This window comes from Cynocephalus volans, chromosome 14, assembly GCF_027409185.1.
Source record: "Cynocephalus volans isolate mCynVol1 chromosome 14, mCynVol1.pri, whole genome shotgun sequence".
Lineage (NCBI taxonomy): Eukaryota > Metazoa > Chordata > Mammalia > Dermoptera > Cynocephalidae > Cynocephalus > Cynocephalus volans.
This window is the reverse complement of record NC_084473.1, coordinates 29,303,533-29,321,707: the sequence shown is the minus strand read 5'-3', so window position 1 is coordinate 29,321,707 and position 18,175 is coordinate 29,303,533. Positions and strand designations below refer to the sequence as shown.

The 18,175-nt window shown below is 50.2% G+C and overlaps 1 protein-coding gene across 1 annotated transcript in view; it reads left to right on the top strand.

Annotated features, from left to right (window-relative positions):
• The window catches only part of CAPN13 (calpain 13), a 56,824-nt gene extending 40,385 nt beyond the window's left edge, over positions 1–16,439 (top strand). The window contains exons 11-21 of the mRNA XM_063077755.1: positions 1,547–1,558; positions 3,806–4,008; positions 5,041–5,077; positions 5,423–5,479; positions 8,598–8,655; positions 8,750–8,808; positions 10,421–10,489; positions 12,628–12,703; positions 14,626–14,754; positions 15,806–15,861; positions 16,413–16,439. Coding sequence (XP_062933825.1) covers positions 1,547–1,558; positions 3,806–4,008; positions 5,041–5,077; positions 5,423–5,479; positions 8,598–8,655; positions 8,750–8,808; positions 10,421–10,489; positions 12,628–12,703; positions 14,626–14,754; positions 15,806–15,861; positions 16,413–16,439 — 783 coding nt within the window. The remainder of the gene's footprint in view (positions 1–1,546; positions 1,559–3,805; positions 4,009–5,040; positions 5,078–5,422; positions 5,480–8,597; positions 8,656–8,749; positions 8,809–10,420; positions 10,490–12,627; positions 12,704–14,625; positions 14,755–15,805; positions 15,862–16,412) is intronic.
• Positions 16,440–18,175: the final 1,736 nt, after the last annotated feature.

The following is an 18,175-nucleotide window of genomic DNA, read 5'->3' as shown; positions in this document are numbered from 1 at the left end:
CCTACTACAAATACCTCAGCCAACTCTTCCTTTTCCTGATGTGAGACAGAAGCCCAGAGAGGGTCTCAGGACTGCCCCACTGCACAGCACCTGGAGCTGCTGTCACATTGTAGTCTATGAGCCTGGCATCCCATAGCCATGCAACACAGCCACCTTGTAGAAATTGATTTGCCCAAAGTCTTTATAGTTCAGGAACCCTAGCAAGGTTGTAATCATACTAATTTTTTTAAATGCAATCAAGCCCACTTCTCTACTTTTCAGCCAGAGAGGCATTATTTCTCAGTTTCCTGCTTTGCTAAAGGAGTAATCAGACCCAAGATCTCCTTGGGCTCCTTGGAGATCCCAACAGATCTTGCAAAATCCTGATCGAGTTAAACACCAAGGAATGGTCCAGACCTTGACAACTCAAAAGACCCTTGGGCTCCTTTCACAGTTCAGCCGAGAAACAGGCTATGTACGTGGTAGCAGCCAGGCTCCTGGAAGTCTCCAGGGCTCTGATGGTGTTATGGCTATAGTGCTGACCCGGCTGGTACAGTGCTGCAGCCCTGGCATGGGCTGTGACTCCCCAATTGCTGTGGGAGCACTGCTCTGCCTACAAAGGACCAAACAACAGTGGTTATGATGAGGCAGGACAGTGGAAAAAGACAAGGTGGACAAGCCATTTCATTCTCACCCCCAAAGCTCCTCCCCAGGCTGGAACTTTCCACCTCCCTCCCAGCTCACCTCTGGCCTCCAGAGAAGTCTGCCTGGGGAAATCAAGTGGTGGCCACATGGGTGGGGCCCAGGATCAACAGTGGAAAAGAACCAAAACCCATGCCAACTGGGGCAGATAGTGACTGGTGGTGGCAGGGCTTAATGATGAAGGTGTAGCCAAGCGTGCTCCAGTGCCAAATTTGCCACTTACCCTGCTGAGCCTCAGTGTCCACGTCCATCTAAGAGGGAGACTAGTGTCTGCTTGCAGGATTAATATGAACATTCAGCACGTTACATGGAAGTGCATTCACTGCAAACTGTAGAGTTGCTTAAAAGTGGAACTGCATCCTCAGGCATTTTTCTGCTACATGGAAAGACTGGAACATGGGTATTTCCCCATTCATACACACACATACATTTCTGTAAGCATCAGTGGTCCTAGAACAAATTCCCATCATATTTGCAATGATCTGATGGGATAAAAGGAGTTGCCTTCTCATTGGAGCTCCCGATGTTGGGGACTTTACACTTGATCCAGGTTCTGTCTGATCTCCAGGCCCTGTAAATAGCTCCCTTTTCCTTCCAGTGTTAACATTGTTGCCATGAATAGTAACCACACCTTGCTGAGCTGACACAGGGAACACCTGCTTCTCTCAGACACCTGCTTTCCTCCTCAATTTCCTTCCTCCTGCTGCTGTCTACACTGAGTAGGTTTCTTCTTCAGCAACCCCACACAGGGAAAGAACAATCATCCAGGCTCACCCCGCGTGTGCTGGGAACAGGACAACCCACAAGAAGGAATGGGGGGCCCTGGGCCAGTCTCCTGAACCTGCTTTTCTTCCTTCTCCCACAGGTCAACTCCCAGGTATGACTCTGTTGGCCCCTCCAGGCTCTCATGCCTTGGCTGCTGTCCATTGGTAAAGTGTCGCCCTCTTCCCGCATGCGGAGCCTCCGTAGGGTCAGCAGCTGCGCACTCAGCTTTGCTGGGTCTTATGCCCGGCACCAGCTTAGAACCTCCAAAAAGGTCAACAAAGCAGGAAAAGAGGCTGGTCTAAAAGGTTGGATCTTTCAAGCTTTTTCTTGTTGAACACTCGAGAGGGGCTGCAGCTGTAAAACCATCCTCCAGAATATGGCCCCTGATACACAAGGTACTTCCAAAAACTCATGGAAAAGTAGAATTGAAAAATACAAATCTTTCCACGCACTTTTGGAAGTACCGTTGCAGAGATAAGATTGATGCTGATGCAGCTGGGTCCTTTTCATTTAAGGTGAGAGCAGCACTGGGGGGTACTTTGGGGAGGTCTTTAGCCTCCTGAATGAGTCACCCCAAACCTGCCACAAGCAGGGTGTGTGCTCTTCCAGTGCAGCTCCAAGGCACATCTTCTAGCTCCTCTTACCAGCAGCTGCTGTCCCTCCCAAACAGACAGTCCAGTGAAAGAAGACTTGACACTGTGAGGAAGGATGGAGAAGGACTGAGAGAGCTTGGGAAACCCACCCCTGCAGGCACTCAGACCCCTCCCATGGATGTGAGCTCTGTGGTGGCAGTGCTGCCAAGAGGAAGGCACAACTGCCTGGGGACCACAGCCAGAAGGGGAGCAGGATGTGGCCACAGCCAACAGATGGTGTCTGTAGCACCTTCAGGCCTTCCAGGGGAGCCCAACAGACACAGAGGCCAGGGCAGGGAGTCTCAGACCAGGGATACTCAGAAGTCCAGGCAGAAAGCTGACAGCAACGAGGCCTGTCTGTGACAGTGGCAGCCTAGCCACAGAGCTAGGTCCCCAGCCCCCCAGCCATGAAAGTGGAACGTTTGGAAGGGCTTCAAGGGAAGCACTCAGGTGCAAGGACAGTGTTCCAATCCCCAGAGCTGGAGAACAGGGAAGCTTGGAAACCCTGATGCAGGAAAAGCATCAGCGCTATCCATAGAACTATGGAGTCACCTCCGTGCATGGCTAGCCCTGCATTAATGTCCTCCGAGTGCTGCACCAAGACCTCCCTCACTCCCCCACACTCACACTTCTCGCTGCCACTGAGCAAGTCTGTTCTGAAGGATCAGGAGCCTGGACAGGGCTGTGAGGGTCCGATGAAGGGAGGAGGGCAGGAGAGCGGGTAAGCAGGGAGACTCTTGCCTTCTAGATTGTAGGAGGCACGCTGCTCACACACCTCTGCCCACACGCATGTACACTCGTACCCAGAGCCACAGGACATTGCTGACCCTCTGGAGAAAAACTGATCCCATCATTGCTTTTGCCAAGCAAGTCAAGTTCCTGAACCCACTGGGGCTGCTATGAATGTCAGCAGAATAGCTTTGGGGGTTCCACTGAGCACCCTGCTGTGCACCTGGGGCAGTGGCCTACCGCCTATCTCACCTTGGAGCCCTGCCCTGTCCCTGCCCCTTAAAAAGAACTCTTCCCTTTCCCATGTTTTTTTGCCCAAGGCAGAGCTCATAAGTAATCATTTCATGCTGTGTAACCTTTCTAAATGGAATCCACACACTCGACTGTAGTGGGGAAAATTTGTTTAGTAAGGGGTTTTTATTATGTAATATGTGTGACATCTGGTAATAGGGACTGCATTATATTTATTGTTGTGCTGCTAAGAAAATATTAAAATAAAATGAAAATGATCAGGGCCTATTATTGTCCAAGGAGAAGGAATCTCAGGGCTCTGCTGGAGAGCACAGAGGAAGGGAAAACGATTCGATTGCGCGGTGCCGCAGCAGTCCAGGGTATTCGCTAAAGGTTCGGGAGAGAAGGGGCTTTAGGGGCCCCAAAAGAAATTTGGTGGTGAAACAGTGTCACTAGTTTCCATGGAAGTCTTCTTTAGATATAAACAGAGAGATAAATCCCAGACACCCAGGATGCTGTTAGACTTAATGAGATAAAACTGTGTGTCATATTTCTTTGCATCCATTGTAGTGTCTAGGGTCTAGGGTCTAGACAAAATAACAATCTAATCTCTACAGCTTTTTGAGAGTTCAAGTGAGCCTTGTCTCTCTTTTCAGGGCCTGGAGTGTTGTTTTGGTGACCCGAGAGGGGTCTAGGTGGTGGGTCTCTCCTGGTGGCTGAGGCCTGTGCTGGAGGGGGCTTTCTTACAGTAATCCTGTTTCTTCTAGTTCCAGCAGTTCCAGGAGAGATTGCCACCCACGTTTTTTTCCCCATTCAGAAGTGCCGCTCAGGGTGTAGATTACGAAACCAAGTGCAACTTCACAAGGTTCCTCCATCTGAGCCCTGGGACCTATGTCGTGGTCCCCTCAGCACATGGAGAGAAAGCTGAGTTCTTGCTCCGAATCTTCCTGAAAATGCCAGACAGTGACAGGTACAGAGTCTCTGAGATTCTATTCTGGGATTTTATTCCACTTAATTTTATAAAAATTCACTGTGTCCTTAGGTATCATGCTCTGCACATTAGATGCAGCACGTACTCTGTCAGTGGGGGACACAATATGGGCCCTGCTTTTGAAAAGGCCACCATGAAGGGGGATGAGAAGGTCTATGAACCGATACCTAGACCATAGACAGGATGGGCCATTGCTAGATGGAAATGCAAAGTCGCATGGGAGGACAGAGTGGAGGGACCCATTTCTGCCAAGGGGGACTGAGAAAGGCTCCTTGGAGGAAATGGCACTTGAGCTGGTCCTTGACGGAAAATTTAATTGAATGGTTTACAGGGGAAGGCCATGCAAGTGGAAGGAAAAAGCACGAGTGGAAGAGGGAGAACACAGGGTTTGTGGAAGAGTGAGTGACACTGGCATATGCTCAGGAAGGTGGTATATGGCATGTGTGTCAAATTGTTTGGAGTGTAGCCAGAATGAGGGTACATCAGGGAGACAGTGAAAGATGGGCCTGAAAGATATGGCCCGATCATGGAGGGTCTCCGATGCTGAGTCAATAGGCCAAGACTGGGGTCAACAAGTACTTGCCTCTGAGTCCCTTATCCCCTCTTGGACCCGAGACAGACATCACTATAATCATGGCAGCCTTTACAGTCAAGAGTGGGTGAGGTCGTCTCAGTCCAGCATGCCAGGCAGCTACCCTGCTACCAATTGGAGATGGAATGTAAGACAGAGCTTACCTGCCATCCTGGCAATGGTGGTCACATTACATGTGTATCTGGTTGTGAAAGGAACCATTTACTAAATGGTCAGACCAGACCATGTCCACCCAAAAGGCTGGACATGTGGCCAGGGTGCTCGTCTGTCTGCTGACTGCCACGGCTGCCCACTTCACATCCTGCAGTGCTGAGGACTGTTCATGCAGGTCCTTGGCATAAATGCCCAATGCCATCTGGGTGTGCTCCTTTGGATAGTGAGCTGGTCACCCTTGTCACTCTGTCCCCCTGATTTTCTAGGAAACTGGGCAGCAGTGTCAGCCTCAGAATACCAAAGGTAGGTGTGAGCAGTGCAGTTTGGTTGGTGAGTTTCATTGACCACATCCCATCCCCAAGAGCTTTTGTCTCCTCCTCGCCTCACTACTGACCCATGGAAACAGAGACACCGTAATGGACTGATGATGGCTCAAAAGGGTGAGGGGAGAAGACCAGGCCTGCAAGGCCAGGCTGCCAACCATCTTCCTTTCACAAACTTCAGCTTTCTCATTCCCCTAAAGGTCTTTCCAGCTGTCAGATGAAGCCTTTATCTCAGATCTAGGGAGGGGTTGTTGTGCCTTTGCTGTACAGACAGGTGGCCTCCTTCCCCAGAAGTTTAATGTGGGCTGTTTTCTCTTTGATCTAGGGAAGTCTTTCAGAAAATGACTCCCAGCCAAGCATTTTCTACAGATATGCTCAGCAGGTAAAGTACCTAGCATCGAGTGGCCTTACGTAGGACAGGTGATGGAAGGACCAGAGAGAGGGACACCTCTCCCAGGCCCTTCCCAGGATGCAGAGAGGAAAAGTAACTTGAAGGGCCATTTTGTCAGCCTCTCTCCCTGGATCATCCCTAGAACTGCTGACTGCCAGGCTCTGGAGAGAAGTGCCCCCCGCCGCTCCCACCATCTGGGTGACATTGGATGGAATGTAGAGCTTAGAAAGGGGAGGGATAATTATGGGGCGTGTGTATGGGGTGCACCACCTTTTAAATCCTTAAACAAGCAATGGGCAGTACCCCTTGAAATCCTTCCTTCTCCTACTCGGCCACCTTCCCATTAACCTGGCATCATTCTCCCGGGAGCCGGGTGGCTTCAGAAAGCACCAACAGCGTTCTATTTGCACTACACGCACACAGGATTTTCTTAATGGCTTAATAAACTGTTATAAAGAACTCCTTGACTTGTCAGGATGAAAACAGCTGTGAAGCGCTCCGCATGATGGGACTTTTACCTTAATAATCATGTTGGTGTGGGAAGCAAAAAGTGATACAGATGATCATGAGAACCGCGCTGGCTTGGGCCAGGCAGAGGCCAAGGACAGGAAGGATGCCAGGCCCTGCCTCTGCATTCAGAGGGCTAATGGGTGGTGGTAACCTGGAGGTAGCCTGGGCCCAGGAGAAAATAAAAGGAGAAATGAAGAATGTGTGTGGAATGAGGGGTACATCGTGCAAAGAGCAGCTGAGTATAGACCTCCATGAAATCATTATTGACCCAGGGTGCTAGCCCACCATCTGGGCAGATTCACAAGACACTTCACCTGATGCATGACAAGGCAGGCCAACATGATTGTCCCCAGTCTGTGGGCTCCTAAAGACAGGGATGACATCATATGCATTTCTTGTCCCCAACACCGATCACTGTCCTAGGCACAGAGGAGGGGTTCAATCATTTCTCTTGAATTGAATTAAGACAGATTAACTCCCCCAGAGCAGATGCCCACACTACGTTAAGCTGCCCTGAGGTGGTTAGCAGAATCTAATTAGGACGCCTGAGCCCAAGCTTCCTTCAGCAGCAGGTGACAGATTCTCACACATGGTCCATGCGCCTACACCTCTAAAATAAAAATATAATTTGTTATATGATAAGAGGGTACAGATTCCCTAATCAGGACTTTTCCAAACAACAGCCAAATGCCTCCTCACAGAGGGTGACTGGTGGCCCATACGGGGCCTTTATGAGAATCAATAAGACACAGGTGCAGCATTGTACCAAGGTGCATGCTGGGAAGTGGAACAGAAACTGGATTCTAGACCCTTGTCACCTCTCTGCTGGGCACCCCAGAGCAGGTCCACCTGGCATCATCTTTCTGAACAACCTTCAGAGGCTGTGTCTTCCAGAGAAAGTTTAAGGCAAAATATTTATCCATACACTCACCTTGTCTTCTGACCTGATCTCTTATATTGATTTAACTAGCTTTAAACTGATACCATGACTTGCTACCATCACTACCACTAGTTACCTTCCTTAGCCATAGTAGTGGTGATAGCACTATAACTAGGGTCTGTCTCTGGGACAGGCCAAGTCCATCTACCCGTTTATCATTTATTTAGCTGACAAACATTTATCAAGCACCCAGGACATCCCAAGCACCACGCTAAGCTTTGGGAATACCACAGCATCAGCCCTTGGGTATCTTGCATCGTGGTGGTGGAGGCAGACCTGTGATTCTTTGGAAATGTGTTTAGGCAACCCTCATCCCCTTTCCTGCCCTCATCTCCTCGAGCACTTTCGGATGGTGGCTGAGTGCAGGGTCCATGTCAGGGTATGTCCTAGGTGGGGGATATGGACAAGAAGGAAGACATGGTCCATGCCGTGAAGCTGTTTATAATTTCATGGGTGATCCTATGTACATTGGAGATCCTCATTAACATGTCAGCTTCTGTTCAAAGGGAGGTGTCACGATTCTTTTGAAGAGAAACTCAGTTGACCTTGGGCACACGGCACCTGACATAACCAAACAGTGAGAGCTGGAAGGATGACCTGAGGACTGATTTCAGATACTGGCAGGACGTTTTTCTCAGGGGGCATCCTGAGGTGTCATCCTTCTAGCTGAAGACCCCATAAGGACAGGCTGGGGGCTGCTTTTGCTTTCAGTTCTGGGTGGTGAGGCCAACCCTGGGAGATGGAAGGGGCAGTGTGTCTTTTGTTTATGAGGTGCTGGTTCTCAGAAGAACCTCAGGAGGCACCTTCTCCCACCTGACCCAATGCCATGCTACAAAGCCACTTGTGGAAAAGCTCACTCCAGCACCAGCTCCCTGTGTAGCAGCTTTCCCAAGGTGTCACATCCTCCCCTCAGCTCTTTCCAGGCTGGATGTAAGAAATATTTGCATGCAGAACAGCTCTGCTTCTCTGTAAAATCATCACAGGAGACACTGCCCATCAAGCTGTTCAGTGCCCCCAATACAAAATCTAATGCAGCTAACTGCGGAGGGTTCAGGCCAGAAAGTTTCTCTCTCCCCTCAACCTCAATTGCTTCCTGCTTTTAATCCAAGGGAAACCATGACGTCTCCCTTTTTGCTTCAGTGGCTGGGAGGACTAATGCTAAGTAATGTGCTCAATTATAACAGCTTCTCTTAGCCTAGATTTCTGGTATTTTTAACTCCTATTGTCACACATGTGTACATGCGCACATGCACACACAGACTAGTCACAGTTTCTTAGTCTCTGGAAGCAGATGTGGAACACCCCTAAAGAGCTGCATTGATTTGTTCAACAATACTTATCCTGAGGGGCTCCCAAGTGCCAGTTGCAGTGGGGAGGAAGCAAACACTGCTTTTAGTCCAACATGAACAGAGAAGGAAATGCAAGGCAGCCCACACCAGGTGCCAAATGTCAGGAGTGACCAGCACTGCAGATGTGCACAGGAGAGGGTTATTGCCGTGGTCGGGAGTGGCCAGGTAAGTCTTCCTGACAAAGGCGAGAGGGGTGTGTTGTGGGGACTAAGTGCTCAGAAGTCCAAGTGCTTTTGCAGAGTCAGGCAGGTGTGCCCCTCAGGTCCTGGGCACTGACATGATTCCTGCATGCCTCCTTTGTTTGGATCAGGGGCTGGACATTGATGCCACCCAGCTTCAGAGCCTTCTCAACCAGGAGTTCCTGACAGGTATGGTCATCCCCAGGGTCTGCTGGCCCAAGCCTCATCCCCACTGTCACCCATCACCACCACCACTTAAGCCCTTCCTGTTCTCCCTCCTCAGGACCTCCAGGGGACATGTTCTCCTTGGATGAGTGCCGCGGCATTGTGGCCCTGATGGATGTATCCTTTGCAGGCATCCTTCCCCCTTCTCTAAGAGCCCATCTGCTCTGTGGACTGCCCCAGAGGTCTAATAAGGATGTTAGGCATTAGGGGCCCTTTTCTGACTCTCAGTATTTTCTCTTCCTCCTTGGTTCTAAGGGCTCACCAGGGAGCCTGGGTTTGCGTAGATTCTCTACTAACTCACAAACTCTCCAGAACAACCACAGCAACAATGACAATAATTATCAGGTATTAAGCATCTACTGTATGCCAAGAATTGTACATATATGTGTATACATATATATATTTCCCTTTTAATTCTTGCAACAACCCCTGTGATATAAGAAGTATTATCCCATTATACAATGAAAGAAGCAGGGGCTCAGAGAGGTTAGGTAATTGACTCACACCACACAGCTAGTTAGGACTTGTGCCCAGATTCAAAGTTGGAGTTTTCAGTCTCCAAAGTCTGTGTTCTAACCTCATCCTACACCATCTCCATGTGGCACCAAAAGAAACTGTTTCCTTTCTCCCCCTCCCCTTACCACTGGAGGAGTCTCCACTATTTAAATTTCTTACTTAAAAAGCTCTCAATTCAATAAAGACAACAACCACCAAAACATAGAAAACTCCTTGGTCTACACGGCAATTGCCCCATTATTGCTATTAAGCTGCATCTGCAGATGAGGAGACTGGGTTGAGGTCTTCTGGTGACCCCAGTTTCATTGCTACAGGGGCAGGACCAAGACTCAAACCCACTCTCCAGTGACCGCTTCTCCCCTTGCTCTCTGCCCCCAGCAGGCAGGAGGGCTTTCTCCAGGAGTGCACATCTGGTAGTGGCTGCCTGGCAGCTCCTCGCCAGGCCGTGCTGTCTCCAGAGAGAGACAGATCGCCCAGCTCTCACACTGTTAATGACGCTCGATTGGGAATGAGAAGCCGGCCATTGTAGAACAAGAGGGCTTCTTGATGAAATCATAAATCAGGCCCTGTCTCTGCCGGCTGTGGATTAGAGTGGACTCCGAGTCACTGCCCATCCCCCACAGGGGGATCCAAATGGTCCAGGCAGCCCCAGGGCCAGGGGCAGGTAACCCTGGGGAAGGTCATGTTGGCTGGAGCCCTGCAAAACAGGCAGGTCTTTCCTACCCTTGCTCCTGCTCACCCCCGGCTGCCTTTCCAGTTCTCAGAAGTCGATTCTTTCCCCTTCACTAGTCATCATTGGTCCCGCCACGTGAGGTGGCCCAGGCTGGCTTTACTACATGGAAAACATTCGTCCACACAGGTGCACTGAGGGCTCACATGTGCACTATCGTCGCTGCCATGCCAGGAGCTGCAAGCCCCCCTCCAGGTCCTCCCCACACCCCCTGCAGGGGACCCACTCCAACTGCTGAGGGCTCTCTTCCCCCAGATGCAGGTGATCTTAGCCTCCCATCTCAGGGCTTCCTTTTCCTTCCAATTGCCCATTTTTCTTTGTAAAACAAATCTAAGCCAGGTCCCCTTCAGATGCAGCAGGAGCCAGTTGGCATGGGGTCATGTCTAAGTGACGCTGAACTGACGGGGTTACTAGTTGGTAGGTGGAGCTGCTCCCCTCTGCTTGCTGCATGCTGGACTGATTGACTCTTAACTCCCCACTCAGCTGAAAGTGGACGGGCGGCTTGACGAAGAGGAGTTCTCAAGACTGTGGAGGCGCCTCGTCCACTGCCAGGTACGGGCATGTCCTCCATGACTAGCACTCTCGTTCCATCCAGTTTAGCCCATATTTGCTGGGTGCCCAGCCCTGCGCCAGGGTTGAGGGATATGAAAGGAGAGGAAACCTCACCCCTGCCCTCAACCAGCATGTACATCTTGTTTGGGAAGACGTGCATGCGACGCTGGCAGTGCCCAATCAAGGCAGGATAAAGAATGCTTTGGGCAGGGAGGAGAAAGGGGTCAGAGTGGATTTAGAGCTGCCCACCAGCATTTCCCCCTCGCTGCTGTCCTGATCCATTGCAATGTTCCCCAGCCTGCTAGCCCATCTCTTTCTCTGCCAATCCACCTGCCAGAGCATTGAAAACACAGATGGGGTCTGTGGCCTCCCCATTGTTCTCAAGGCAAAGCCTACACTGTCAGAGCCGCACACAGACCCTCTGAATAGCGTCCCTGCTACTGGGTTCAGGAAAAGCACTTTTTACTCGTCCACTCTCTCCTTCGGACCCCAGCTACAAGGCTCCTCACTATAAATGCCAGGCCCTGCCCCTCTGGCCTCCTTTGCCCTCCCACACTCCGAGCCTGGCCAGGGCCCATCCACCCTGAGAGCCCAGCTTCAAATATACCTTCCCTGGGGGCCTCACTCACCCCATGACCCAATTAGTGTCCCCCTCTGGCTCCCAACACTCGAACCCACATGTGTCAGGGCAAGCTGTGCTGCGTTGTCTTATTTTGTACCTATAAATAACCTTTCCTTATTATGAAAGCAATACCTGTTCATAGTAGAAAAATAGAAGATACAGATGGGCAAAAATAAACTGAAAAAAGGCAACATGATCCTGCCAACCAAAAAGAAACTATTAACACCTAGAGAATATTCTTCAGAATTTTTTCCTACAATGTGTACACATACACACACTAAATAAAAGTATAATCTGCTTTTGAATAATAAAAAACACCAATATAGCAAATGTCACTAAATATTTCTACAACATTGTTGGTAAATAAAGTGCTCCTGTATGGCTGTACCAGGATGTATCACCTAATCCCTGACCTGGGCATCATTTGGTTTCTCACAGGGCACCCCCATTAGGTTGTGGGGTTCTCCAGGGCAGGGGCTCCCTCGTGTTCATCTTTCTCCAGTGCTTTCCTTAGTGCCTAAAACACAGCAGGGGTTCAAAAATGCTGAACAATGACAGCTCATAAATTACTGAGAATACCTATTTGAGAACACTCTTGGTCTGTCTTCATATTCACCAAAAGCCAAATGAGGCCAAGAAAAAGTTCTCGAGCTGCTGTTTCAAAGTAATTGTCTCCCACAGTTGTCCTTAGTCGCACACCTGCTTGTGTGGGCTGTTGCTCCTATGGGGTGGGCTGTTCCTTCTATGGGGCAGCAGTGCAGAGACCAGAGTTAGGAGTCCCGAGTCCAGTCCCGTGGCACAGGCACACGTAATCAGAGGCGAGCTGTTTGCCTGCCTGAGCAGCAGTCTCCTCGCCTGCAAAGCACAGGAGATGTGACATTTGCTACCTCTGCACCTGCGCTTGGATCCAGAACACAGTTCTAACCCACTTTCAGTGTTTTCTATATAGCACTCACTAACATGCAAGGCACTCTCCTAAGCACTTTATAAGTATTTGCTCATTTACTCCTTGCAGCAAACCTATGAGATAGTACTATAATTAGCCCTGTGCTACAGATGAGAAAACCAAGGCCAAGAAAGGTGAAGTAACTTACCCAAGCTTACAGCTGAGAAACCTCTGAGCCAGGATCTAAGCTCCAGCAGTCTGGCTGTGCAGTCTGCGCTCTTACCCACCACCGTATGCCGACACTTTAGGGCTCTACACTTCCTGGAAAGCAGCAAGCTGCCCTGTGCATCTGTTGGGGGCCCAGTTTAGGGGGTGGGACGAGGAAAGGAGAGCAGGTCGGGGGCTGAAAATGCACGGCTCATGGCTGGTGGCTGCGACGGTTGGCTTTATCGGGGGCAGCCATTCCTGCCTTCCCAAGTCCTCAGCTGCGCCGCCATGCCTAGCTCTGAGCTGCCTCCACTAAGTTTGAGTGAAGTAGGCTCCAGGGATGGAAAAGGGATTTCCAGGAATTTCTGTCCAGGACAACCTCCGAGTCCTCACACGGGCTTCTTGCTTCTCTCCCCATATCAGCATGTTTTCCAGAGCATCCAGAACAGCTCTGGGGTTCTCCTGAGCTCTGACTTGTGGAAGGCCATAGAGAATACAGGTAAAGCTGTGGGCTCTCTGAGCTATGATGATTGGGGGCTGTGGGCTGTGTGTGTACTGCCCACACCCCTAGTGTGCAGAAACGCTGGGCAGTCAGGAGAAAGGACAGCCGCAGCTCCCATGTCCGCCCCTGGCTTACACTGACCTTGGTGGGCCTCCAGGTCTCCCGACTCAGACATCAGCACCCGCCACCTGAGTTCTCACATGCTGGTCAGTTTTCCCAGCTGGCGAGCATGGCTCCAATTGTGAGAAATAGACCCGCATAATTGATCACCCTATCAGGAACCAAGCTCGCCTCAGAGACGCTTCTGTCTCAGTATCTGGCCATCAGGGTTAAGTATCCACGGGCAGGCTGATGATCTCTCTTCTCAGAGGGTTTGGGGCTAAATTAAATCAAATGGCATCTGTCTGCTGCAAGGAGGCAAAAGCTTTCAGTCCTCGGATAATGATAATAGCACCTTAGGGTGCGTAAGTGCTTCATAGTTCACCAAGAACTTCCATTCATGTCGTCTCAACTACCCTGCGACCTGGGAAGGGCAGGAATCATTATCTCCACTGTACCGAAGGGGAAAATGGATCACAAAAAGGTTATGTAAGGAAATGGCCGCCTTCCTTAATGTAGTGTAAAAGTGTGTTCCCCCAGGTTAACACTGGAAGAAAAGTCACAATCCTCTCTCCCACAGCTCCTGGCCTGGAGAGGGGTGGAAATATCAGAGGTTTGCCCCCCCTTTAGCAGAGATCCACCCCTTAATTCTCTAAGCCTGGAGCTTTGGTGGTCACATCAGAACCCCCTGCAGGGCTTGTTTAAAACACAGATTGCTGATCGTCACCCTCACGTTCTGATTCAGGAAGTCTAGGTAGGGCTCAAGAGTCTGCATTTCTAACAAACTCCCAGGTGATGCTCATGCCTCTGGTCTGGGGACCACACTTTGAGAACCACCAAAGAGCCAGTTGAATTTAAAATCTTTAAAGAAGACCTCACTAATGACTTCAGAATAATGAGAGGGAGAAAAATAGAGAATAATTTGAATTCAACTCAAAAGCCTTTAGGGGCCAGGCAGGTAACCTAAAAGGGCAAATCATTGGCAAATAGAGGATTTGGGAATGTGGGAGCTGGAGTGTGCTGGTCCTACCTGAAGGCCTTGAGATTCACAGTCTGTTGACGCTGCTGGAGAAACCAAACATGTCTCTGGCCACAGGGGGCCCACAGGCCCAGGTTCTCCCCTTGATGGGTGGTTTGCCTTGCAAGTTTCCCTTGCTCACCAGAGCTTGCAGGCCCAGCTGCTGGCCAGTCTGCACTTGGCCCCTGTGTGGTTGGTTCTCCCTGGAGCTTATAACTAGATGTGCAAAAAAACAAGGCCAAAGAGGGCAAGGAGCCTATCTCCTGCCCACCTGAAGCCACCTTCTGAGGTCTGGACTCCCCTCTGAGGTCCAGCCTTTTCCCTTTTCCTGAGTTAAGACTAAATCTCCCTCTTCCAGGGACCACACCTACCCACACAAGCAGCATCCATACAGGAGACCCACACACAGTCACCAGGTGGGGGAAGAGGGCTGTTTTACAAGGTCACCAGCAGACAGAGGCCTGACAGAGGCAGGGCTGGAAGCAAACCCCAGGTGTCCTGGCAGCTCCCGTATTACGTGGGAATTACCCAATGAATATGAAGGCTGATGTGTCCCCAGATGAATAGCTAGCATCTGGTCTGAGTGTCTTGAGTTGGTCTGTGGCCGAACTCCAGAACTGTGTGCTGGGGCCGGACAGCCAATCAGAAAAAGAAGATGAGAGCATCAGAGCGACACTGATGGGAGGTGGACCGGCCACCAAGCCAGGCTGAGTGGGAGCTGGTGGTAGTTTCTCAGGCCCAGCGGGGCAGAGGACCAGCCCAGGCCTGCCTCCCCTCTCACGAGCTCGCCCTGTGGCCCCAGACTTCCTCACAGGCATCAGCGTCAGCCGTGAGCTGCTGGACCTGGTGACCCTCCGCTACAGTGACAGCGCCGGCAGGGTCAGCTTCCCCAGCCTGCTCTGCTTCCTGATGCGGCTTGAAGCCATGGCAAGTAAGTGTCACTGGGGACATCCCGAGACCTTGGCAGTGACCAAAGAACACATGACAGGACCAGGAATATACTCCTACCCCAGGCCTGGGCAGGGCCTCGGTAGTAGGGTGGGTTGGGGTCCCGCATGAGGGGCCCTTGCTCCAAGAGGACAGAGCCAATGGAGGCCGTAAATGGTGCTGTGGGCCAGCCGTGTCCCCAGCCTCCCTCTGTACCCTTTGCTCCCCAGCACGTGCCCCGTGGTCTCCAAGTCCTCACCACCCCGTCCAGCTCCGCTCTCAGGAGCAAGGTTGCGTAAATCACTCCGTCTCCTCTCCAGGTTGTGTTATAATTGAAACCTACTCTTTAGTCACACAATGAAGGATTTTGATGTCTGCTGAAGGAATCTCACTCACAAGTGAATAGATGGGGCCGGGAGGTCTTTTCCCAGGCTTCAGAAATCCAACTGTGTGGGCCAGAGGTTTTGACACGTTTTAGCAGCATAACCCTTTGTTTTAAGTGAAATCTTACATGAAACCACAGGCCATAAAGCAGCTCAAAATGGAGCTGTTGTGGTGAGGTGGAGTAGGGGCCGGACCCCACCTCAGAATCCTGGTGCCATCCCTGCCAGGAGGCACTTCTGCCTACCCTGCAGCTCTGAGTTGGCCAGTTTGTCAAGACTGAGAGGATAGAGCCCTGGGGGGAGTCAAAGGGGAGCCTGAGGCACAAACCTTGCCCCTGGAGAGTTCTCAGCTGGACAAGGGAGGTCCCCACGTTGTGCCCATGGATAACCTACATACCCCTGGCTGAGAGCGAGGGAACTGGAAGGAGAGGTGTGTGGGGCAGAGGAGTCATGGGGAGCCATCTTGTGGAGGGGGGCCCTGAGCTGCCTGTGATGCAGAACGTGGCTGGAGACAGGGAAGGGTGACAGGGCCAGCAGACACCATGGAGAGGGTGGACTGCTCTTGGCAGAATCACCACACTTGCCTTTATTCTCTCACGGGCCCAGGCCCTTCACCCCTCACCTGCCCTGATCACCCCCACGTCAGCCAAAACCATTTCTTCCTTACCCTAGAGGCTTTCCGTAACCTCTCCAAGGATGGAAAAGGACTCTACCTGACAGAAATGGAGGTGAGGTACCTCCCCCTCCCAGAGACAGGGCAGTCTCAGGCCGCCTCCTGACTTGATTCCAGGGGCATTTTTCTCCCTGAGAGTATTGAACAGTCCGTCAAAGGCCAGCCAAGCCACTGGCCCCCCTGCCTCCAATTACTGCCTTTATATATTGCTGGCTGCCAGGCTGCTTTAGGATCTTGGCAGACAGATTTTATTTTTTTCCAATAGCTTAATAAAGCAGAGGATTATGTGGGAGTCATAAATCCAAGAGGGAACTGAAGAACAGCCTGCTGAGCTGACTGTACATTAAACTTACTCCCATTGAGTTCTAGTGCCTCCTGACCAGTCAGCTGGTCGACCTCAGCTATACCTCTCACTGCCTGGCTATTCAGTAGCAGAAGATATGCTGTGACAGGGAGCTGACACATCCTGCTTAGAGTGGAATTAGCTGGAACAGGGTGATGAGATGGGACGGAAATCTTCTGAGGGAGGAAGGTGGCATTTGCCCTACTCTGTAGTAAGCAAACAGACTTGAAGAACTGGTTGTAATGATGGTGCTTATTTCTCAGTGGATGAGCCTGGCCATGTACCAGTGAGGTGAGGACGAGAGCAGGCCCCACCACTCAGGTAAGACATGGTGGCTTTGGCAGTATTTCTCCTAGGAGCACGATTCTCCTCCTCCAGAAACTGCTCACAGGCTCCCTGGGAGCAGCCTCCCCAGAGATTACAGAGCCCTTGTCTATGTGAACCAAGGCTCTGCTGCTCAGGGACCCTGAGCTTCAAGCCAACTGCAGACTAGACCAGTGGACGTTCATGGAAGTGTGTGGCCTGAAGGTCATGACTGAGGGATTTAGAATTCTTAATTGAAGTTCCAGAGAGAAAAGGTGATCACTCACTACAGGAAAAGCAACAGAAATGGTCAGGTCTTGAGGGGGAGGAGAGTTGGGTCCAGCCCCAGCTCCACCACTGCCTCACTGTACAGCTTTGGACAGAAGCATCAGTGTTTATACCTCTAGTGTGAGTGTGCTGAAGAATTATCACTCATGTCACATTTCCTCTACATTTATTTTCATGAAACAGACCCTAGTGCTACGTAGTCCACACCCCCACCCTGCTGTAGCAAAAGCCCCAACAAATTCTAGAAGCCCTTCTAGAATCCTCTAGGACTGGGGAGCTCAATATTTTGTGTCCTCCTTTTTTGGACATCTCCAGGTGTTAGGTATTCTTTATCTAGAGGCAACCATCTACTTCCCTGGAACTTTCTACCCATGCTTCTAGCTCTGCTTTCTGGATCACTGTAGAAGATGACATGCCAGGCCTTCAGACACTTGAGGACCCCTTTGCTGCCTTGCCCAAAGCCTCTCTAGTGATTCCTTTTGGTTTTCATCTGGGACCTCCTGGTGACCATTCTCTATATGCCAGTGTTCCTTTGAAGTATAGTTCTCCACACAGCAGCCCTATGATCAATATCCTCTGAAACTTTATTATTTTTGTAAACAGTATTTATTTAATTTCCCAGTCATGTACCTAGAAATCAAGAAACAGGCACTATCTCCAAAAAAAAAAATATTTTAGCACAAATTGTTCCTGATGAACACTTGGTGATTTTTAATGATCACAAACTAACAAACATTGCAGAGATCATAGTTTGATTCAACTATATTTTCTTGAATTCCCCTTTTACTTTAAAAAATATATATGACATTAGATCATTTCCAATTTCATTTTACCTATCCCAATCTACATCATTTCTAGTATCAAGAATGATTCTTTAAGTGTATCTTTAAGTAATTCTACACATAGGGCCTAAACGCTTGAACTTTGGAAATAACTGGGTTCTCTCTATCTTTTCTCCTATATAGGGTCCCAATTCCCTCTTTATTAATCTCTCTACCCTTCCTATTTTGAAGATTATATAAGAAAGAAGTATAATGTAAGATGCATGGTCAAGTGTATTTCAGGCTGTCCTGCTAATGTGTATGTCACCCCTAAGAGTGCTCCCCTGGCTTCTTCATTAGTCACTGTCCTCTGGCATCACATTAGTAAAGCATACTCCTCCTTGGCTCATGGGTTGCTATGTAGAATCGGAGGCAGGAGGGTGAGGAAGTTCTGCCTCCAAATCTCCAATCCCGCCTTCACCTGTAACCATCCCTCCCTCCCTCCACTATGTTAGGGCATGTCCCCTGAGGGTGTTCTGTATTTCATGACCTTCCACCTTCACAAGGACCCAATGGAGTGAATTCTCTCCTCTGTTCTGAATACTAATCTTGTCCCTCTCTCTCTTCTGGAGTCTTCTAATTCCCTTTTACACAGGTCTATCTTTTAAGTTTCT